Here is a 25,089-nt window from a genome sequence, read left to right as displayed (position 1 = left end):
AAAAATGAGGTACGTAACATGAACTTCGGTAATAATTCGCAATGCTCGCCCAAAGAAGACTCACGTAACAATGGCTTCTGTGTTGTCGGATGTTTGAAGCCTGCCGGAATCGGCTGGCGCAGGTAAGCTCACGAAAGCCAACCTGACAGCCGGTCAGAAGAAATTGAGGTTTGGTTTGTAGTTATTGGTCTGGTTTCATAGCTAAAGGAAGCAGCTCGAAAAGACGAAGACGTACTCTGAAGCTGACAGGACCAGTGCCCAACTGCCATTTTTTCAGCTCTGCGCTCTCTAAATAAACAGCGTTTCCTGAACTTCAACATTTGTCATATTTAGATATCTCATCGATTAACCACCGTAATTGGCCCAAACAGTAATCTTGATGTATTTACAATCCAGTATCTCTGCGTTTTAATTTTATAAGCACTGCAGGGTCTTTGGTGTGTCCCGTGAGTTTGACAAAACGTTTTCGCAAACAGCAGTTTCGTGCTTAGAAGTCTGCAATCGTAGTTAATAAAGGTGCTCTTCATTGCAATCTCAGTTACTCGTTGGACAAAGTACAAGCGCTGGCATGTTGCGGTGCACTGTGCTCCGACTATTGTGCTCTCTTTCGCATTTCGTAGAACCTGTGTTCTCTTAACGCATGCGTCAGTGATTATTGCAAGCGCCATCTAACCGAATAAAGCTTTTAAAATTCTTTGATTTTTTACAGTAAACTAGCGAATCCTAGCCAAGCCTAACCAACGATGGGTTTGTCATACATTTGTGTGGCGCAGGCAACTCGGCGAATTCCAGCACGTGAACCCAATTTTGGCCAGGAACAGCGCGTACCAAACTGCAGTCTGTGAAGCTCTGTGGAGAGGACCATGTGTGTGCAATCCTCAAATTTTACGGCTCCTGCACTGTGGAGGCGCGGGTCTGAAGGCGCGCGAAGCGCTCGAATCCAAGTTTCAGGGCGTGGCGGCATTAAGCGGAAGTTCTGCGTCCAGAACATCGAAGAGCTGTGAGTTGCACCCGCAGTGACTTCTTGCTAGTCGGTGAATTACAAAACAAAATATTTCTAGAAGCGACTACCCCAGATCAAACAGTTTGCAAAGAAGATATATGCCTTTCAGTTCGGTATCAGCTAGTGTAAACATTATCGTGTCACCAGTTACCGTGATTGAGTTCTTGTTAATGACCTAGTCATCGTGGGACCGACCGTCGGTTCAGTACACACAGAAAGAATGTGGCCAAGACCGCAATATGTGCATACATCTGCTAACCGACTCGAAAAAGTGCGATCCGATCCTCGTCAAAGTAAGCGAGGGTGACGTACCGGCATTGCAAATAGCGCTTTGCGTTGTCTCTCCCCGGGTGTACGCCTGCTGCGTCACTGAAAGCTCCAAAGTAGAATGAAATCGTATGGCTTAAAGAGACTGGACAGATAGGTGACACAGCCCTCAGCGCTAACTTTAACTCTGTTTTATTCAATCTAAATTGCAATCAGCAGCACAGAAGATGCTCAAGATGATAATCTTAGGAGAACAGCCAAGCTCCGCTTAAATTTCCGGGTAGGATGCGAGAGCGTTTAATAGCATCGGTAAGCGCCTTCTGTTGTGGATCCTAAAAGTTGCAAAGTGAGTAATATGCTTTCTGTCGTTTGAGTTTTTCTCAACTGTAGGCTTACTGCAGTACTTTAAACTGGCAAATATTTCTTGACATGTGTAAAAAGTGCACCTTGCGGCGATTTTCTTCCAGCCGACGCAGCAGAACCACCTCAGTTTCCCTGCGCGCGCTGTGCTTGCTCGGATCCTGAGCGCTGGGTTCCGCGCATGCCACACGAGATGTTGTTCATGGTGGGCGGCTGGGGCTCTGGAGAGAGCCGGGATGTGGTCGAGGCGTACGACCCTCGCGCCTGCCGCTGGCTCACGCATAAAAAGTACAGCACCACACCCAGGCAAGATGCGCTGCCTTCAATGAGCATGTGATGAATATTACATGCGCTAAATATTTGGAATGGAAGTCAAGGATAAGAGAGAGAGAGAAAACTTTATTGTCGGGAGTAGTGTTACTGGGTCTTCGTGGAAGAGCTAAGTGGCCGTTAGCTGATGGCTTGCGTCGACTTCTTCAGCATGGTTTACGGCGCCCAATAGTATAAACTTTCCTCCAGTTTATTTTCTCATCGCTGGATATTTTTCCAGCGACAACCATGAACATTTATATATAGCAGCTGAAAGTTATATATATATTTAACCTCTGCCTTTCCATTTGTTCTACGTTACCATGGAGAAAAATTAGTGCTCCGCTAACCGGAGAGCTTTTTTACAGCAGGTTATCTCACCAGTTAAAGAATAAAACAATACCCTGGCGCTCCGGTAAGGCTCTTATAGTGAATTATACTAATCTTATTGCGTGAGAAGCAGCATTTATGATCGGAAGGCTTTTCAGTGTCATGCTTGTATGAAAAAAGGGCGAATCCTTTGCAGGGTATACCATGGCGCAGTGCTGGTGGGCAAGCACGTCTACGTGGTGGGCGGCATGCAGGGAGGCGTGTATCTGAACTCCTGCGACCGCTTCGACACAGAGCGGTGCGTCTGGGAGCCCTGCTCACCCATGGACATGGCTCGCGGCTACGTCGCTGTCACGGCCCTAAACAACTACGTGTACGCCATCGGGGGACGCGACGGTATGTGTTTGCACCGTGAAGCGTTAAACCCCGATACCATTAAGCACAACGTTCTCCAGAAAATCCGCCGTATGCGTTGGCGTTGAGAGCCAAAGATGAAGGCCATAACCCTTTAAAGTGGTAGTCGCGAATTGACTGGACCAGGCACTAATTAGTCGACGGGGTGAGTGATGTCACAAGACACCTGCAAATGGGTAGCTTGCCTCGCTGGCAGAGTGAGATGTGAATATATTAACTAGGACTCTTCGATCTCGAGCCAGACACACTAATCTTTGGCCACGCACGCACGCACTAGGTACAGCTTGGATCGGCTTTGCATGAATGTCGAGTAGTCCATCATCATCATCTTTCATTCTTCATCATCATCATCTTTATTTTAACTGTGAGGTACATGTGCATGGATTATCAGTATTACAGTATATAATGTGATAGCTTACCGAAGTATGCTCATTAGTATATGCGAGATAAGAGAGGCTAAAATTATGGAATTCGTGCTTATGCGTATAGCAAAGAGAATGTACATACACAGTCAATTTCAAAGCAATCGCGCGGCGTTGACATGCAGTGAAAATCGACGTTGCACAGTGCCCTCTCTCTCTCATTGCTTTGTCTCTCCCACAGGAGGCCCCATGTGAAAAATCACTTTTTTTTTTCTGTTCTAGAAATGTTCCCAGTGTATTTTCGGCAATAGCCTGTTTTATGGTGAGCTCTACTTACAGCTATCCAGGTCTTCTGCCTTTGGAAGCAGTGACGTTACACACTCTGTAAGCAGCCTCAAAATGTCCAAATCAAGATACTAAGTGAAACGCCGCACGAAATATCGTTACATGTTCGCTAAAGCCCGGCATAAGGAAACATTTGTTGTTCAAAAAGAAATAGCTGCAGCTGCTTAATCAGCAGCAAACAGAGCGAGGGAAAGTGGCCTGATACTTCCAGTGCAACGGAAAAGAATACTGTGCCATGGCGCTGTTCCTGTTATTTGTAGACGCTTGTGACGGGTCACCTTCAAATTGATTTTGATAGTACCCGAATAAGGAAGCCCAAGGGGAGTACCAGACAAGGCTATAAACGCTGTCGTGTCAGGCCTCTAAAGCGGAATTCAATTGTCCGCATCGCTTTTAAGGCTATCCTGACGGCATAGGATTTTCTAGGACGTGGCCGTGTCGAATTCGTATTCGTGCTCGCAATAAATAGACACGATGGCAGCAGTCTTATGTAGGTGAAAGCAGTATTCATTGTTCAAGTTACAGAAACGACGGGTCATATTTGTTCTGACTAGAGAGAAAAGGATTTAACTGCGCGACACAAATTCAGTTTGCCATAAGTCGCTCAGTTGACGCTGGAGCTCAATAAGGCATGGATGCTACGCAGACTGCATGCAATGATTGCATTATCGCTACAGGTTTGTTACCCTGTTTGCAAGGTAGTGTTACGTTATCCTCAAACGCCATTTACATTTCGGGCTCTTGACGTAGAGTTCAGTCGCACTGCCAGTGTGGAGCGGTACAACCCCGTCTCGAACCAGTGGACCCAGGTTTCCTACATGAAGACTGCGCGCAGTGGTGGTTCAGCTTGCGCCTTCAGAGGTGGGTCCTCACGATCAATGCAGATCTCTTCTGATTACTAGTGCCCTTGCGAATGACGAAGCGCACAATGTCGCTAGCCAGCATCGTGTTAATTTGATAAAGTGTACTCCCGCCTTTCCAATCGTCTGCGCCCTCCGAATATTTGAACGTATAACTATACTAACAGGGCAGACGTAATCGCGTCATTTGCAATGCGGTTATCATACTTGATGTCCGGACGGCTACATGCACGGGTCATAAGCAAGGTGCTTTACAATTCACTGGTGACCAATAATAGCCGTGACCAAAATAGTGACTTCTATCGGAGAGTTTCTCTATTTAGTGACAACATTCTGCTGCCGAAAGTAGCAGCCTGCCCCACACTCCATTTTTGAACCTATGACGTATGTTGGGAATTAGAATGTGTTCCTCCGCTTTGTTCTGGCTAACAAAGCGCGAAAAAAATTGCGATGACTCGACTTCCGAACCTCACCAATAACTGTCAAAGTACGGGCTTGAAGTCGCTTCTTTATGCTGGCATGTTGTTTCAGCACTATCAAAGCATTTATTTAACCTAAGTATAACACTCATCGATGATTTAACGCAGTCTTAAGAGCTATTGTTAATTTTCTCCTAACTTCAGTAGTTCGTCAAATGGTTCCTCCTGTTCTAAACATGCGCTGCAGGAGCCTCCAACGCACTAACTGACTATAGCAGTTTTGTGAAAGCGCAACCGTATATTCTGTAGCTATTATGGGCACATAGAATAGGAGATTTGTCATGGACGCATAAATTCTCGGAGTAAAGAGAGAGCGATAAGAAATTTGTAACTCCGCTTTCTTGACACTCAAGCGAATACGGGCCGCCGTGAAGTCAGGTGAGAGCGGCGATTTTCTCGCTCGTACCAAAACTTCTTCCAACGAGAATGACTTGGGCACATGGCAAGGTTTTATTATGGAAAAGTATTGCACAAAACAGAAGGGTTCAAAGACGACTGCAATTTGTGTAAAATTTGTCGGGCTAGTTGGTTCATAGTTCAATGCAATAAAAAGCTGCGCTAATAAGACACGGACTAAGGAAAGGTAGGACGCACACAAACGCTGCGTTTGTGTGCGTCCTACCTTCCCTTAGTCCGTGTCTTATTAGCGCAGCTTTTTATTTCAATTTGTACAACAGGAATTTATTGTTTTCATAGCTTACCAATTCACCCTCTGAAACCAATCAGGTCGCGAGACCGTCAATGGCACAAGTGAGCTACGAAAGTATTCTACTAAATACGTGGTTTTGTTGCGAAAATGAAAAATAATTTACTCATATAACTAGAGAAGGAGAGTGCGCGCGCAGTGAGCGGTGCGCAAAAAGGAGGTCGGATTGTGTAGTAAGCTCAATTAGTTGACTCTTCGGATCTACAGAGTGACTGCATGTTGTCGACTCATCAGATCGCCGTAGAAGTGCTGAGAGCCGCTACAAATTTATATACCTATCCTTCAATGGACCATTCTACACTCTAAGAAAAAAGGGTGTGCGAAAGGGGTAAAAAGGGCATAGCATGGTCCTTTACCCCCTTTAGAAGGCCTTGGGGGTAACTTTGCACCTGCTGGAAGCAGGTCCCTATTCACTTACCCCCTCTTAGAAAACTTGCACCCTACTGCAACCTATACTTACCCTCTCTACCAGCGTTTGTGTGTTTGTGTGTGTGTTCGTGCCCCTTAGACAGCGGTGTGAATAGTTTGGGCACATGTCACGATGTGGCGCTCGTGCAGCATTCTGTCCCATCATGTGTCGTTCCTGCACGGTCGCTTTCAGAGAGGGGATGCCTTTTGTGCCACCTTCGCCACCGTTTTTCTCTCGCGGCGTTTGTGTCCCTCTCCATGTTTGCTCTCCCCAGTCAGGAACTGCAAGCTGCAGGTGTGTCCTGGTTTCTATGGGGTAACGTAATGACTGCAAAACTGCTTCTAAATTGTGATGAAACAGCAGATACTTTTGTTTTGCGTGTGGAAGTAATGCTCTGGCAGTGCACAGCCTGTTTCAGGCTTATAGTGGAGCCACTCCGACTGCATAGCGAACTGTCACGGGCCGTTCTGCAAACGTATTTCCTAAGCTGCTTAAAGGAAAGAAAAGGCACAGTATCTGTCACACTTCTTGGTAGAATCCTGAACCACACCGTAAGGGGAAGCTTCGAAGGAAGGTGTATTAAAAGAAAAGAGAGAAAGAGGTGCTGGTTGTGTTCACCAACAAAATTATGCACATATTTTATTTTACCTGAAGCGCATACAGCTCGTTCGGCCGAAAAGGCATCGCCATTGCCATGGTCGTCGCCGAAACTCGCAACTCGTGGAAAAATATATGCTCTGTTTTATATTAAAATCTTGATAAAATCGATTCCTTATACAGCTTTCAGGGTGGTGTCATACCCTTTTCGCGTCACATTTAGCATCCATCTGCTAGTCATGTTGAAGGTTAGTTTGCGACAGAGATTGGAACCAACGACCTATGTACAGCTGCCGAAATCTTAACTGACGTTCGTGACGGCAGTACTTTCTGTGATTCTGAGTGTTACAGAGCAGCTAACCTGTGAAAAGTCAAGTATAAGAGATGGCTCACCAAGCTCTTCCGTAATCTCGATCATCTGGCAAGTATTGTCCTTATTAAGGCGCAGGAGCATAGAAAAGGAGGTCGTCATGCGCACGCCAGTTAAAGATTTGGGCGGCTCTACCTCCGTTTTTATGCCTTTCATTTTAAAGTTTGCCGTTCACCGAGAAGTGAGGCAGATACAGCACCTTCCGTTCCTCCAAACAAAGCAAACTAAAGGCGTTAATCACATTGCCAAACTCTGCGTCTCTTAACGGCAAGAATTCGCGGAATGAAAACGATGTGTTAAAGGTGCTATCGCGTCTACAGCTTTGGTGTCATGCTGGCTTGAAATTATATAATTTTATAGCATTAACTAGATGCAAGCTGGTGGGCAGCTGAAGGCTGTGACACTCGAGGACAAATTTCATCAAAAGTTGATTCTTTCTACTCGGCTTTTGTTGAATGCGACCTGCTACACTGAAAATAAGGATTTCTTCACCCTCATTTACTGTACCGCGGAAAGTATGTCAGTCGGACATTCTTAGTTTACAAATGGACACACACACGCGTATGTATAATATATATATATATATATATATATATATATATATATATATATATATATATATATATATATATATATATATATATATATATATATATATATATATATATATATATATATACTTAAACTGAACATTAAAAAGACAAAGATCATGGCGTCTGCCCCTATCAAGTCCTGGAGTATAAAGGAACAAGAAGTGGAAGCTGTGACAGATTTTCTCTTCTTGGGCTCCAAGATTACCCCGGAATGAGACTGCAGCCATGAAATTGGGAGACGCCTGCTTCTGGGCAAGAGAGCCATGGCTAGCCTTGACCGCCTAGTAAAGAGCAGAGACATTACACTGCCAACCAAGATCAGTATAACTCGTGCTATGGTCTTTCCAGTTGTGATGTATGGATGCGAGAGTTGGACTGTGAAGAAGGCTGACCGCCGAAGAACTTGAGAGTTCCTTGGACGGCCGGAAGATAAAATCAGTCGATATTGTCGACCATAAACCCTGACTGCTCATTGGAGGGTCAAATTCTAATGTTAAAGCTCAGCTACTTTGGTCATCTGATGAGAAGAGAGGAGTCACTGGAGAAAGATTTGATGTTGGGAAAGGTTGCGGGTCACGATATATATATATATATATATATATATATATATATATATATATATATATATATATATATATATATATATATATATATATATATATATATATATATATATATATATATATATATATATATACATATATATGTATATATAGCTCAAATTTCGGGCAGAAATGGCATTTTGTCGATGTATGGTTCTTGCCTGATTCGATCAGAAGTCGGATGTTCCCATTGTATGCGGCGGCAATGCCGGTGCTATCGCTGAAGCAGTGGCTTGTCTTGCATCGCAGCCGCCGCATATTATGGGAACATTCGACTTCTGATCGAATCAGGCAAGTACGCCAAACAACTTTATTATTAAAAATACCAACGGCAAAATTCCATTTCTGTGCGAAATTTTAGCTGCGAGGATTTTGCGGTTTAGTTCGGAGGAGCATTCTACAGCGCGCTGGTAATTATGCAACGCCCTGCATATTCCTGGGTCTCCTCTTTTAGAGAGTTTTTATGTTTCTGCAAACGACCTACCTGCCTGTCTGTCCTATAAATGCACTTTTCCACGGGCCGTCGGAATGCGGTAAATAACTCGTCTTGCCTTGACCAAGGTTTTCATTTGCTTGATCTTACTGTTCTACACACATGCTCTCTTCTTCATTCCTTTTTTTTTATTTTCAAAAATAGTCTAATCTGTTTGGAAAGTGAAGAAAACAGAATGCGTACACCGTGTCGTATTGCTCTGTATTAATATTGCAGGAGACGTTATTTTTGCATGTCATCATTCATAATTTTTTCATTCGTTCCGATTTCAGCCGGTTCTTTTAATTTTAAGGTGTACAAACTGCACCAAGAGCTAGCTCTATTGTTCTTAGTTTACAAGGGCTCCTTTTTCAGGGCTCCATTTTTTCGCAGTGCTTCGGCGTGTTTCGTGCTTGCTGCACCAGGCTGTCGGGTGGTTCCAATCGCCACTTCTCCGGCGCTTTTGTGATGAAACACGACACATGCATGTTTTCTGCTATGCCGCACACCAGGCACTTCGCGTTTTTCAATGCAGCACACACGTGTTTGCAGCAGCATTGTGCGACAGGATGCCTTCGAGCATAAGCTGAGTGGAAAACTTCCAAAAGACCAGCTAGCTGGCTGCGGAGCCACGTACAATCTGTGATACTTGCACGTGGTCACTTATCCTTTCTAGTTCCGAGAATTCAGGAAACTTGGTATTGATTCCTTCGCTCGCCGTATGACACAGCGCAAAGGTGATGCACGCTCTTTTGTCCTGATAAGCTTGCCCCTTCAGTGAACATCAGAATTTTGGACACTGAATCTCAAGCGCCAATGATGGAGGTGAGGTAAGGAACAATCAGAAGAACCTGCTGCTCCCCGGAACTCTTTTCTTCACAGCATGAAGTCATTTTTCGCCGGACTTTCGGAAACCAGTTTGGCTGTAGCTTCCACAGTGCCTAGGCGGGGTACACAATATTTCATTGTGAACAATATGACAGGCCCCAGGGAGCCCGAAATGCGTGCCTCTTTTCGACGGCGAGCACATGGTGGCTCTGGACACATACTCTTCTCAAGGCTCCGTGGGGTCACGAGTCATTCCAGCAGAAGCGATGTCCTGTTCGGACGCGGAAGCATCGAGTGGTCTCAGTCTTATGCCTATGGGCTGCACTGCCCTTGAGTTGTAAATATTTGTATCATACTCAACATACAAATAGATATGTGCGAGCAAAGTCCTTCGTTGTCACTGCAGGGAACTACCCCCTGTAAAGACGTAATCTTAAATTAACTGACGTGGCAGAATTCTGTTAAGGGCACAGCTCACCATGACTCTGCAATCAGCGACGACGTGGAGCTTGGATAAAGCAAGAGGTACGCATCTTCTAGTGCTGCAACAGTCTTGGGCTGCCCAAAAGCAGCAGCGGAGGAGAGATCACGTTAGCAGATTCGCTGGGCCAGCGTTGAGAACAACTATGGACTTGAAAGGTTGCTGCTGTTGCAGTGGCGCCATGTACCAGCTTCGGACTCCATTACGCATGTCAATGATGGGCGACAGCAGCAGGTGCGGCGGCAGCGGTCAACGTAAACCGGCGCATGGTGCTTGTAAGTTCCATTTTCCAAACTTTTTGCTGCCCTTATTGTGGGTTTAAGCCGGTACTCGTTTAATCAGCATGCGTCGCAATAGTGAGCACAGTGTTAAGTCCGAGGTTCGAGGGGTCCCAATCTCTATGATCAGCAGGCGTGACTGCATTTGAGTGACCACCCATACGTATAGCATTTGTTTCACCGAAGGTGAACCAGAAGTTTTAAAACTACTTTTTGTGATATTGAGGTGGTTTCAAATTGCAGTTGTTTACACCAGGATACAGTTTAATAAAGCTAATTTGGTGGTTAACTAAACTCGCAACAATTGACTTCTTATGGCACTTACGTAATCAATATTCGTGGTTACCCAAGTTTGCAAGTGCGAGATGCCGGGCTAGTGGGTACTGCATTCTTAAAGAACAGCGCAAGGAACAACACGGAAACACACAGAATGGATGGACACTGCCGCTGACTATATATACTTCGTCTCACAAGATGCTTGCAACACTGCGAAAGGCAGAGGCACCCCAGTGTAATCAGGATCACGCGCACTGCAATAGGCAATTGTGCTCCTACGCGGCTCTTGCCACCAAATTGGCGGGGGCAGCAGTATAAAAGCACAATTCTCTATTATAGTGTGCAGGGGCGAGAGGCACTTCGGAGCACAATTGCAAGGACTCCTCTGCCTTTTGCAGTGCTGCAGATAACTTGTGAGACGAACAACAACAACTGAAATTTTATTACCGAGCAAAACATATACCAACATGCATAAAGAGGCGGAGCCAGGGCGATTACTATAGACTGTTTTCGGTGATCGCACAGCATCACCTTGGCTTCATACCTTTGTGCATGTTTATATGTGTTGTGCTCCGAAATAAAATTTCAGTTTTTATTGAGCGCCTGTGTCCGTCCATTCTTCTGTGTGTTTCCTTGTTGTTCCTTCACTCTTATTTAGGCATACCTAAGTTTGGTCTAGTTTTGGGACATGTCCTTCAGAGTTATCTGGCGTTGAGAGCTTGCGTTGTTGATTACTGTGTCATATCCTTTCTCCTACAGTAAAACTGCTTAACAGAATCATGCACACAGCTTTGAACTTCAGGCCAGTTCGCGCAGCTTAATTTCATGTCTCATAATGGTCATTTTTGCAGTAGCTTCATGCAATTGCACAAAGCCCCCTCATCTACCATTTTTTATGACCATGCTTGCGAAAATGGAGGAGTTTTCTGAGCGCGATTTTTCACGAACGTCCCCTCAGTTATCGACGCCCTGGCCTGCTGCACAATAATGGACCTTTTCTCAGCTGCGCACCCCTCTTGTGACCGCCAGGTGAAGTACCCTTGACGGGACGGCTAGCTTACTGAGGTTCCCTCGCATATTTCCAGCAAACATTTTTTCACAATAGTTGAGTGGGTTTATTTTCTGAGTAGTGGTTGAATGCAGGGCTGTCATGTAGGAAGCAGGTCAAGTGCAGAGGGAAGGTATATCAGGGCGTGTCCACAGATGCCTAAAGCATATCATTACACATGCTAGCTGAAAATAGCCCAGCACTTATATATACTGCTTGGAAAACAGGCCGGCACCACTACTGCGAAAGAATTTGTGCAGAATAAATAGGAGCGATCCTCGGTAACCCGCCCCGTCAGATGTTCCTCGCTTGGCGGCCACAAGAAGGGTGCTGTGCTGGAAAAATGTTCTCCATGCAAGAGAAAGCGCTTGCTGTATCTGCAGCCGCGATGCGGTTCCAACACGCTTCCATTTTTTTTTTTTGCTGCGCCGCCGCAGTTTAGTTGCCGAGGTGTTTCCATCGCTTGCATGTGTATACATTGTGAATGTGTCTATTCCCTCCACATCTCATTTTTCTCTCGTTTTTCTCCCACACAGGTTCCCTCGGAGTATGGATTCAACCACGACGATGACAAAAGACTGCTCGATTATCCTGCCATTTTCAAACGCAATAAAAAGTAAACCCTGCCTTCCGTTCTCATGTACTGATATCGGTGTGCAAACTGCACCCTGAATAGCTACATGGCCCGTCACAAATATGTCGCTCTAGCACGAAGAAACCAACATTGCGGAAGCGAGGGCGTCTCTGACCGGCTGACGAAGACATCATGCATATTTTCACTAAACGTTTTTCTTCTGTATAGGGCGTATGTTAAGGCTGTCTAATGTTGCAGCGGAGGCAGCATTACCACACTTATGCCAAACTGAGTCGATTGCGTTGCAAATAAAGAAAATGTAAGTCTCGTATCGCTTCGATAGCGGCGATGTCTTGTGACTGAGTGCACAATCAGTCGAAGTGTGGTTGTTTTCAAATTACGAGCGTACCAGTGTGCGCCTAGACTATATTTAGAAGGGCGCAAACATACCCTTCGAAGGAAAAGAACATTATCTTAAATGGGTGTAAAAAACACTATAATATGAATTTATTTTATTTCTCTGGGTGGTAATATTACCCTTCCAAACAAAGCATAAATATGAACGTAAAAGTGCAAAGTTACGCCCATTCACAGGGTGCAAACATGCACTTACGGGGGGCTGTAGTAAGCTCATTACGCTGGCATAAATGCAGACCCTGTGAGGGTAAATTTACGCCTTATGATTAAGCATAAGCTTATTCCAGCTGGGAGCAAACCTGCACCCGATTTTAGAGGATATTTTGGCACTTTCATGGCCTAACCTTTAGTCCTTCTGAGAAAGGGTAACGTTATTCCCCAGTAGCATATACTTGCACTTCACCATATGGCATAACGTTAGCCTCGTTGTAGCGTAAACTTTACACCAGACACACTTAAGCCCCCGTCGAGGGTGTAACTTTGCCCCCAAAGGGGCCCCCCAGTGCGTCAGTGGACTTACCCCCCTAAAGGGGTAAGATCACACCTTTTTTTCTTAGAGTGTAGCCACATATGAGCTTCTTTTCAGTCTCTTGTAAGACGTCTCTTTTTCGTGTAATGGGATAGCCTAAAAACTGAATCGATTTTCGCTCGTTTTATACTATATACCATTAAAAATTACAACGCTCGAATATGCCGTCTTTGCCAAAAGCAACCAAGCAATGGTGTTTATCTCTCATCTCTTTAGCGGAGCACTTACACCCTTTTCGGGATTCTGTAATCTAAAGAAAACCCTCCTCCATCCATTTAGATAACATTTTGGTTCATAGGTGTTCCTGTTCGGGCTCGAAAATACAGCAGAAAAGCAAACAGCTATTTCTGTTTACATTTGGTTAAAGCTGTATGCATAACCCGCTGAACCATTTAGATTCATCAACTTAATCATTCCCTTTTCCTTTCACGCCTTTACGACACCTTACCGGTGAACTTTGGTTAGCTTCAAAAACGCCGACTATCACTGAAGCAAACCGCTTAAAAGCATAACCACTTCAGTGTATGTGGCCTTCGTGTTCTGTTAACCAGCACAGTCGAAATCATTGGTTGAGTGCGCATCTCACGCAGGCAAGTTGTACGCAAGCGGCGGGTTCGACGGCTACTCGTTTGTGAGCAGCGTGGAGGAGTACACGCCTTCCTCCAACTCGTGGTGGCTGATGCAGCGCATGCCCAGCCCCCGCGCTGGCCACCACATGGTGGCGATGGCTGGCCGCATCTACATCCTAGGCGGATACAACGGCCACGGCCGACTCAACACCAGTGAGAACTATGAAGGGGATTTGATGACCTTCTTACCTTTTTAGGAACCCACAGACGCCATGCCTGTCCATACCATACCATATGATAGCGCCATACCTGTTTAACAGTTCACGAAAATCTATCCCATACTGACGTCCCATTCTCGTGATAGCCTCGTTCCATCCATCGGTCGAGCGTATGTTAGTGCGAAGGCCTTGTTACAAATATTACAGCGCATGAACCGTATCATCTACATTATTTAAAAATCGCCACCAATAAAGGCCATAAAGACGTGTCCTCCTAGGGCCTTCGTAAAATTGATTTCGATAACTGAATGGTTTTATTTATAGAGTTTCCTGTGCCAAAGTGAGCCAGGCTAGGAAGGACGCCGCAATAAAGGGCACCGGAAATATCGACCACATAGGGTTTTGAAATGACAGCTGCTCTGCGCGAAGTAAAGCCAAGGTCCTCGAAAAACAGTCTAGTTCATACACTCGTAAGATGACATCACTCGGGTGTGCCCGAACGTCTATCATTTCTGAGAACGATATAGAAGACCTGCAGTGGATCACTCAGTCAGTGATTGATGATTTTAATAAAAAGATATTTGACAGACGCGGCCATAGCGGAGGAACAGATCAGATGGATATACCTTTTTTTTTATGCGAGTTGTAAAATTTTAGGCAGCACTTCTTCTACATTTGTATGGCGCAACAAAAAATCTCCTGCCTTGTGTAGCAGCGCGAATATTACATATTTGATGTCCGGCTGTTCTTTTCACCCACTTGCAGTAGAATCGAGAGCTTCGCTCATGCGGCCATAGGTATTATAGTACTGAATTCATTCTTGTAGTGCTGTTGCTGCAGGTTTCGTGGTTCCTTGAGAGAGTAGGCGCATTGACATATACACAATATTGTACACGTGGCATAGCTTTTACATATGGTTGATCTCAGTATTAGTTTAGTACAATTAGTTTTGTGTTTAAATTCACGGTGGCTATATGTAAATATGCATTTTATGATTAAATATTATTTTTTTATAGGTTTACAACCGCTATTCGATAATTCTACAGCTCTGGATGATAGGAGATCACCTCATCTTTGTCCTTTCCATTTAGCTTTCCGACTAGCGTAACAGTGCAAAGGTGTCTCCTCGCTCCCTATGGGCTATGTACAGGCAAGGTGAAAGAACAATATATGTAGTCTTTTTTTACAACATACTGCTCTCTAGAAGACAAAGTTTGAGACCTGTTTTCTAAAGTCTCGCCTATTTTAGCTGCGCAGATGTGAGTCTATTTAAATTTGGTGTCTACACATCGATTCATTATGTGGCGCCCTTCTGATGCATGGTAGTCCTTTTACATCTTGCGCAGTGATCGCCAGCAAGATGGACAAAACCATGTTCTCCTGGGAGAAAATGTCGCCCATGAGTGTTGGCCGCAGTACATTCGCCGTGGCGGAACTCTACGGGGAACTTTACATCATCGGCGGATTCAATGGTGCGCACATTTGACTCTACGAATCATTTACTTTTAGCTTCCTAGTACCGTCTCCCAATGTGCAGTTCTGGTCTTTCCGTTTGCGATTGCTTGCGCGTATACAGTATCGTTTGTTATGCCGTATCTGTTATAGATCATTTGCTGTCACCCTGCTATCTGTTCTGCACACCGCCCTGTTTAGCTCAGTTGGTAAAGCGATTACGCAGGAAAGGTGGTGGTACCGAGTTCGATCCCCGAACCAGGACGAATATTTCTTTACCACCGCAGCTTCTAAGAAAGCTGTATAGCTGTTCTTTGTGGCCGTATGGCGGCGCTTGGGTGGATGTCATTGAGTAATTGCTCCATTATTACAAGCCTACTCTACCCTAGGAGATACTCATAAATAATTGACCAATATCTGCAGAGCGTTATAACCCAGCACGGAGGGGACGCGTCCTTTCATGTAAAAAGCGTGTTTAGTCAGATAGTCACTCAGCAAACATTTAAACAATGAGCATGTCACTGAATTAATCAGTTAGTCAGCCATTCAGCTAGTCAGTCCCTTAGTCTGAATATGTATCAATGATATAGTCTACAGACAGTCAGTCTATAAGTCGGATATGTTTCTCACTTTGTCATTCGGTCCGTCAGTGATATTGTTTGTCAGTCAGATAGGCTGTCAGTCAGTCCATAAATCAGCAGTTATGGAGTATCGCATTTATAATGGAAAAACCAAGGTTAACAGTCTGGCAAACATTTGTAACATTTAAAATATATCGATCTTCTTAAGACGCTGGCATGTGCAGGTTTGGGTAATAGATGGCTATGATAGAGGCCTTCACTTTGCGTGGTGTCAGCAAGAAATAATTTCCTGAAGTAATAAAGACGGTGAATATAATAAAGTGAAGATAGAGCAGGTTTCTTTTTGTGAAGTCTACAGCAGCAGGTTCAATAGGCGTTGCAACAATAGAAATACTGGTCCCCTTTAAGGCTTTCCAGGTGGATTTATGTATAAACCTTTGCCGGGGACTGCGGCATATAGTGCGAAAAGCTTTCCCGATTTATCTTTCAATCAGGTCACCCAAGAAATGCAACTCATAGGAATGGACTTGAAAGAATAAATAACAATGAAGCCAATATTGTTGACATATCATGAGAGCGTGCACGATGAGACTGCCAGTTAGGAATGGTTGCGTCCGTTCAGCACGTGGAAACGAGTTATATAGTTCCTCTTCTCTTAATTAATGTTGGATAGACCCGTGGTTTGACAGGAACGCAAAGTGTTAAATACTTTAGTGGTTGCTGCATGTCTATGCTGAATATTGATTTGAGTAAATCATACAGCATTTAGAGCTTGCAAAGCGTCAACGCAATGTGCTACAATCTATGTCATTTTTCACAAACGCAGGCACATGCGATATAGCCAGCGTTGAATGCTACTCTCCTGTGACAAATACCTGGCGCCCCGGCGTTCCACTCAACGAGCCGGTTCGCGCCATGGCCGGCTGCTATGTGAAGAGCCTCACGCTCGCCAGACGCCTGGCCGCTCGAGGTACGTTTTCTCTCTTTCATTTCGCAAAGTTGACTATTACCAGGTTTAGTCATCCGAAAGGGGTGATTAGAGATGGAGAATATGTGTGGGTGATGTGCACACAACTGTGAGCATATCTTCCAACTTAAATCTAGTGTTCAGTACAGACAATGGTGGTGTTGTATTAGGAGGCATTGATATTGGAAAGTAATTTTGATACGTTTGAATTGAATAAGCGAAAAGGTGCTTTTTCTCTAGCACGATAAGAACTATTTCAAAAAACATATTCACTGTTTCCTCTTTTTGTTTTCAGGAGCTCTCGTACTATCTTCGTAAAGCATGCAAGATTGCCGTGAACAAGAGCGCGCAGGATTGATTTTAAAACAACATGGCCACAGAGCTCAGGCTTTCACTAAAAGGTCACAGAAAGCCACAAGCAATTCAGCCACTATGCAGTATTCACGTTGACAAAATTCAAAAGGTGTCAGTTTGGTCGCTGTTGAAAAATGTGACATTGACCAGCGTAACGGGAGTGAAGAGAAGAAGTATTGCCCAGAAGAAGCGATAAAGGTTACCTGCGTGAACAGTGTTGGCATTCGGTTATCCGCGTTAAAGCGGTGAGCAGTGACATGTGCATAGTGACGACATACCCACGCCTACTCACAGACAGGATTGTCAGCAAAGTCATCGGCTTCAAGCAAGACGTATTTGCGAGGTTGGCTGAAGAGTGTTCTACGCTGGAGATGTGGTATCTTTTGTGAACATCTGGGCATTCAATGACTACCCGGCACTGCCTTGATAGGCAGTGACTCACGCTCAATGTCGCATGGCTGAAAAAGTGCTGCAGTCTTTGCAGGAACAATTCAGTGAGAAGCTGGAGACTTCACACTTTTTCGGACGTCTCCGAAGTTATTTGTAAAATGTGTATTGTCATAAACATGGAGACCATGATGATCGCTTCACTATCGCCTCTCACTTGCAACTTTACACAGAGCAGCAGGAAGCAATTCTCGAAACTGTGCAAAAAAATAACTTTGGAGAAATACAGTGCAACCATTCAGAACCCTTTCTGCTAGTCAAAGAGCACAAAAATTCCAGCCGTGCCACTAATTAAATCCCGACTTTAGGACCGAATGATGGTCATAATTGGGCGCTGTAGGGATGAAAAGCTATAGGTAAAGCGTCCCCGCAAAAGCTAAACGTGGATGGTGCACACACGTGCCCTAATGCAGGACAATAAAGCTGTCGCAGAATCTTGTCGCAAAAGAAAACAAGGAGAGAGGATATCCAGTAACGAAATAGCCTCTGCAGGAAGCTGAGCACATGAAGAACCCCGCGTGATTCAAAAGAAAAATTGAAGCACCCGCCGGGGTCGAGGAAGTGGCATAGAATGCAAAGCATAGATTTCCTGCACCCTGTTCGTTTCTGGTGCGCTTGGTAAGCAGGGAATCAGTATTGAAAACCTTCAATGCTGGCTTTCCAGTTAGCGCACTATCCCTCAATAATTTTCTCAACGTTGATCAAGACGATATTTTACGAATGAAGAAAGAATGTATGCAAATTGTCATCGAAAATAAAAGTTACTTTAATTTTAATAGAAATGAATACTAGCTTCGTTATGAGGAAACGAAAGCGTGGTAACTATTGCCTAGTTCGGTTCGCTACGAGCCCGAGTAAAGGATGCCAGAGTGAAATAGATGCTGCAGTCAACACGCCAACAAAAGACACCACCTCCTTTCCTTCTCCGTCGAAGCACAGCCACTGCATCTTGAGTTAGATCTGGCTAGCTTGGGCTATTTCCTTTCAATTGGCATTGTCTTTCGAAAGAGACCATTCCTTATAACGTCCCGATCTACAGACTTTCTATTGTTACACTCGTACCGACAGCAAACGGTGTACGCCGTGAACAAACGTTACTCAGGGCTTCCTGATTGCAGTAGAAAGGATTGTTCTGGAATACTATTACGGCTAATACTCTATATGATGGGCGTAACTGAATAAAACGGTGACTGAATTTGCAACGTTATGAAACATAGCTGCGGTAAAAGAAAGACGTCATTTCAGTAAAATTCGTAATTTCTTGCGCGAAATCTCTTAACACACGAGGTGTATCCAGCTGACCTTTTCTTTCGTCTTCGAAATGGCAGGCGCTGCGAGCTCGAGCTTCACATTGAGATGAGAGGGTGAGACTAGAGTCCAGCCTTCTACGACCATTTATAGACGCTGCCCCTAGGCCACGCAGGCACGTTCTTACGGTGTCGTTAAAGCCGGAATTATATCAATGGCACAGATGGCATCTTGGGCAGCATGCTTCACAGGTCTTCTAACGATCGTGCATCTGGCAGGTGGTGGCGAGAACACAGCAGCAACGTGATTTACTTATGCCATCGACCAAGATTTCAACGGCAATCTGAAGCTTTCGCATGTTATACTAGGTTTATTACGCGAAACCCTTACCAATGCTTAAACTTTTTTTATCTCTCTCAGGAATACACTTTATAAATTTCTTTTTTATCTTCAGGCTTAATGGTCTGTTAAACAACCGCAGCCTTTCTTCTTGGTATGGTCAGATTTGGGAACAACGCAATATTTATCGTAAAAATACGGCATGAACGAACCGGCCCGCTTTATTAACTGTAAAAAAAAAATTGCAATAATGCTATGTCGACCAATGACAGTTCACAGAAGTGAAGAGAAATGAAGCGAGCATCCACCGCAAGCTAACTGCCGCATGGACAATAGCTATCGCTGTTACTTCTTTCAAACAAAATTCAACCGATTAGAGTTCAGCGCCGGTCCTGTTCTTGGCTCGTATTCCGAGTTTACGTCGTTATCGAAGTGTGCTATCTCAAGTGACCTCTGGTCAACTGATTGGTTGAAACGCGGGAACCGGTTGTTGCCACTACCAAACCGCAAAAAGGTTGTAACGTCATTTTCCGGCGTTCCCGCCAATCAGATGACTCAAGGTCACGTGAGATAGCGACACTTCGATAGCGACGGAAACTCGGAATACGGGCCCTTGTCTGTGAGCTCCTCATTTTTTTATCCGTGTGGAACTTTTCCTTTATTCAGAATACAACAGCTAGGCCAGCATTTGGTTTTACGTGCTTTCCCGTGCCCTCCATATTTCCTGCTTGCTTAAGGTAATACCTTCCGGGATTCTTTTCATAGCGTTACGATTTTGGAAATGCTCGGCACAACGTTTCGGTTGTGCTCTCTGCTCTCACAGTGCAATTCCTTCTGGCCAGCGGAAAAAGACGCTCTCAACCCTTGTGTCTTTTCTACCCTTCTTTCCTTACTTCTTTCAAGTGTATTTTCTACCGCTTTCAATCCTTGAAATGGTTGAGAAGGAACCGGTTCTCTGGAAAGGGGACAGAAAGACTGAACAAGAAAGGCAGGTCAGCATAGAACCTGCTTAGGTGCTGACTCGTTTTTCATCCCGCATTGTAGGTCTTCCGGCTACCGCCGCTTTTTATTTTCCTTTTCAGGCCACGGTATTACTGGTTCCAGGCTCAGAAATACACACATAGGAAAATTCTTTTCACTCTTTGCGCTACGTCTTTCTCCCCCACTCTCATCCCTCCCCACTTTCTTGCTTTTCTTCTTCAGAAGCAAAGGCGTATTTAAGCCCCCGCCAATAATGATCGCGCTGCCCAGACGAAGACAAGTCCACTTGTCGAAACGTAGGCTCAGCTTCAGAACTGAGGCACCCCACTACCTTGTTCAGTGCTCTTTCTAGCCTGTAGCCATCTGCATTCTCTGCTTCTACCCTGAATTCTGTAATAAGCTATTTGAAACAAAATAACATATGGGGACATCACAACAGCGATATGCTTTCCTGTCATTCATGCAGTAGAACAAGAGGCTCTTAGCTATCGCATATGATCTCGTTTTCCCCCCTGAACACAAGAGAATCAACACAATTTTATATGGGCCGGTATATAGGTCGGTCTTTTTAATGTCTTTGCTGTAGAAGCCCCATAGCGGCAGGCACTAAATTCGCCTTGTATTATTCAAGGGAGAACGAAGTCTTGTCAAAGTTATGCCGCCAGCACGTGTAGGCCGCAACACCACAGATATTTCTGATTTTGATATTTTATCTTAGATCACTTACCTTGCGTACCCAAAAGTATATTGCCTCGGAAATGCGTTCTCTTAAGTTATTTTTTGAATTGAAATGAGAACGCACGGACAGTGTGATCACAGAGGCAAAGCTTTACGTTATAGTATTTTAAACTAGAGAGAACACCTATTTCTCTCCAGGGAACATCCAAAATAAATGACAGTATTTGCATATCATGCAAGCCTACTACCTCCACAAATAATTGACTGAAAGAGCATTACTGCAAGCTATGAACATAAGTTTGGACACATTTGCATACCACAGAAGTGTCCAATTTGTTAAACTGTAATTTTCATGACGCAATAAATTTGGCTGCTGTCCCTCAGTAAGCCGCGGTCCCTTCCCTCCATGCTATAATTCCTAAATTCTCAGCCCCAATACCTTCCCAGAAACACACCCGGCATTTTCTTAGATAATGTTCATAGACTAGAACCAGACTTTATTTTCTATTGGCTTCTTTGTCATTACAGATGTTTATCACTTGCTCCCAGATGGCTTCTTTTCCGTTCTGCCGCACGGCAAGGCATGACCTTCGTCTCCAGCATCTCACCACCTTCACAGCAAAAAAAAAAAAAAAAAAAAAAAAAAAAGAAAGGAAAAAAGAAAACGTTGTTGGAATACGGCATACCTGCACTCTCCCGGAGGCATGCTCCCTTGCTCCCCATTAGAGCAGATCCTAAGGGACACGAATCTCGTAGCAGTCCCTAATACCAAGAAAGAAAAAAACGCCATAATCAGTGGCAGCCACTCCGCCTAGAGTTTCTTCCGGTAATGAATTCGTATAGCATCGCTGACTCCTCGATTTTGTGTCGATTGGCGCCCTCTTGACGCCCATTCTTCATTTCCGTTCCTTACTTCTTATAGCGCACCTTTTTATGCGTTAACGGTTACAACTAATTTTGCGTGCCAAGGAAGGCACTGCAACCATAGTTCTGCATAAAGAAAGAGAAACAATTTCCATAAAGTAATGTGTTAGGCTAAGGAGACATGATCTCCCCAGTACTCTTCACAGCTTGCTTACGGCAAATATTGAGACTTGGAATGGGAGCAGTTAAGGATAAGGGTTGATGGAGAATACCTCGGCAATCTTGCGATTCGCTGATAGCACTGCCTTGCTAAGTAACTCAGGGGATGAAGTGCAAAGAAAAATTGATGACCTAGACAGGAATAACAGAAAGGTAGTCTTGAAATCAATATGCAGAAAACTAAGCCGATGTTCAGCAGCCTTGGGAAGGAACCGTAGTTCACAATAGGTATTGAAGCACTGCAGTAGGCGAATATGCCTACTTAGCACAGGTAGCAACCGAAGATCCATGCCATGAAAGCGAAATAACTAGGCGAATATGATTGGGATGAAGTGCATTTGGCAAGGGTTCGCAGATTATGACTGGCAGCTTACCGGTATCGCTCAAGAGAAAAGTATACGACATTTGCATCTTAACCTGCACTCACCTATCGTGCTGAAACATGGAGGCTAGCGAAAAGGGTTGTACTTAAATTGAGGACAACGCAGAGGGCTATGGTACGAAAAATGGTAGGTGCAACGCTAAGAGATAGCAAGTGCATCGCATCAGAGTGGATAAGAGAAATAACTCGAGGTAATGACATTTTAGTAGAAATCAAGAAAAAATGGACATGGGCGGCGCACATAGTGCGTAGAGAGGACAACTGAAGGTCGCTTAGAGTAACAAATTGGAATTCAAGGGAAGGCAAGCTTAGCATGCGGCGACAGAAAGTTACGTGGGCGGATGTGGTTGAGAAGTTCACAGGGGCCAAGTGGAGGCAGCTAACACAGGACCAGGCTAAGGATGGGTGTGGGAGAGGCATACCAATTTTAAACGCCTGCTGTTCTGCGTCTATTTCTATGTATGCTGTGTGGTGCGGCGTTCAAGGAAGCGCCAAATGAAAGAAGCCGCACGGATGAATGGAAGGAACGCCCGGCGGGGTCACCTTCGTATATGCGTGAATCTAGTGGTGACATCATCGCCAGTCATGATGTTATGAACGGATGTGACGTTATTATGACTTCAGGTTATTAGAGATAACCGGGTGTGACATGCGGTCATGACGTCATGGTCGATGACGTCACCATGTGACCGTTATGGAAGTCTCGACCATTACAATTGGTTAATGATAGTTAACCATAGCTTGCACTTTCCGAGTACTAGTTAATGTCTGGCTAGTGTTAGTTAAGCACCCCTTGACTTGTCAGTGATAGTTAGTGATAGTTACGATGACTTACAAATGCATAAATTCCTATGGGAATCTGCTTGGCTGTTTAATTATTATCGTAAATTATCATAAAATTATCTGGAAAATGTCCTAAATCATGTTCCGATATCATCCGATCGCTATTGATTAAATATCGATTCAATGGTGATTGGCATATGCGCATATAATGCATGCCCCCAAAACGCGGACACATTTGCTAACGACAGTGTGAGGCATTTAAGGCTTTCGCCTAAAACGTGTCTTAAAACCGGATGCACCCTTGTATCTCCTAAGTGGACCGGACCGCCTCCCCCTCTAGCTTCTGGACGCTTATAAGCCTGTTTCACACGCAAGCGTCAACGCACTTGATTTCTGCCGATGTGGCCCAAGGAATGGACGCGGAGGCTCGAGCGGCTGGAGAGACGAGCTCATTGTGGAAATTCCTTAACCGAGGCGCCGCTGCTTATCGCAGATTTTGCTCAACCGAGGTCTTCAAAACTATCCTTTAGAGAAATTTAGCCACATTGACAGTGTTCAGAGAACAAAAATGAAAGATTACGAGCGGGCTTATAAGCTTTGCGTGAAGAGTTGACGTGGTAGAACCTTTACCACCTCTTTATTCCGAAAATTGCTGATATTTTCGTTTACATTGTTATTACTGTAACATCAGTACACATCCCGAACAAACGTTTTAAATCGCTGATATATGTATATACATTTCGTGTGGACACATTCAGCCCGACACTTCCGTCTCATCCCCCATGAGTGAAAGGCTTTCTCCTCAAAAATATTATCAGGATTTATTCATGGCTTTGTGTATACGAGCGAATGATCTGCTAAGCTTTGGTTTACAAGATTGCACACGGTGTAATGGTTTGGATTAGTGGTGCGGTCAGTCTTTGCCTTTTGTTATTTCTCGGCCATTTCTTCCTTTTTTTTTCGAATATATTTCTTTTGAATCCATTTAGCTCGCACGCCGTAGCTAAGTGGAAATGTTTCTTCGTTGTGTGGGTGGAGCGACAAAGGGTTGTGGAAACGTACCCGATAAATTCACTGCGGTATTAAAAAATGGCGGGGTTTAAGCATTGCTCAACCTATTTATGCGAGAAAAAACATTGTTACGCATGGTTTAGAATGGTTTAGACAGTCTGAATTAGGGGGCGCATACTATTTTACAGGTAAAGTTTCGCCTTGACGCGTTGAATAGTACACGCAATAGTGCCTCGGCGATGTCAGTGCTCGCTAAAAGTGCCCAGATGGTCAACATTATTCCGGAGCCCTCGGCTCATCTTGGTCCATTTTTCTTTCCGTCCTATCTTCCTGCCTTCCCTTAAAGTGCGGTCAGGGGTCCAACGAGAATTGTCGTAATTACTACACCTTTCCTTTCTTATGAACTAGTTGATATTTTTGCTTTACACTGTTTTATTCCGCCATTTCTTCATTGTTTTAGTTCTGTTTTGGGGCAAAGGCAGCCGAAGTATCTCTCACATTTAACTGGACACTTACAAGGTCACACCGCCTTTTCATTCCGCGATTCGTTTTTCAATTTTTCTGCTGTTAATACTGATACTACTACTACTACTACTACTAATAATAATAATAATAATAATGATAATTATAATATTAATTGGTTCACAGGAAAGGAAATGCACGGTATCTGTCACATTTGTTTTTTGGACACCTGAACCGCACTGTAAGGGAAGGAAGGAAGGTCGGAGTGAAAGAGGAAAGAGAGAAAAGGGTACCGTAGTGGAGGGCTCCAGAGTAATTTCGACCACCTGGGGATCTTTAACGTGCACTAACATCGCACAGCAAACGGACGCCTCTTTGTTTCATCATCATCGAGAGGCAGCCGCCGGCGGCTTAGGTTCGTTTTTGGGGAAGGAAGACGCAATATCCGTCTTCACACAAGCTCATTCTGACCTAGCGTAGGTGAAATCCAGAGCCGCATCCCGAGTAGTAAAGCATACGCTCCAATGTCCCTGCATCGTTCTCTCTCTGTTAGGAGCTTGATCCGTCCCATTTACATTCATACCGCATTGCTATCAGAAATTTTCGTCGGCCGTCAATGTACAGC

General features: G+C 44.5%; 1 protein-coding gene across 1 annotated transcript in view; it reads left to right on the top strand.

Annotated features, from left to right (window-relative positions):
* The first annotated feature begins 2,517 nt into the window (after positions 1 to 2,517).
* Positions 2,518 to 25,089, top strand: part of LOC146202563 (uncharacterized) — a 46,681-nt gene continuing 24,109 nt past the window's right edge. The window contains exons 1-5 of the mRNA XM_084601603.1: positions 2,518 to 2,665; positions 4,141 to 4,251; positions 13,500 to 13,691; positions 15,043 to 15,168; positions 16,556 to 16,699. Of these exons, the coding sequence (XP_084457729.1) occupies positions 2,518 to 2,665; positions 4,141 to 4,251; positions 13,500 to 13,691; positions 15,043 to 15,168; positions 16,556 to 16,699 (721 nt within the window). The remainder of the gene's footprint in view (positions 2,666 to 4,140; positions 4,252 to 13,499; positions 13,692 to 15,042; positions 15,169 to 16,555; positions 16,700 to 25,089) is intronic.

Source organism: Amblyomma maculatum, chromosome 1, assembly GCF_055883805.1.
Source record: "Amblyomma maculatum isolate TAMU_Amacu chromosome 1, ASM5588380v1, whole genome shotgun sequence".
Lineage (NCBI taxonomy): Eukaryota > Metazoa > Arthropoda > Arachnida > Ixodida > Ixodidae > Amblyomma > Amblyomma maculatum.
The sequence above is the reverse complement of the archived record's forward strand: the minus strand, read 5'-3'. Positions and strand labels throughout refer to the sequence as shown.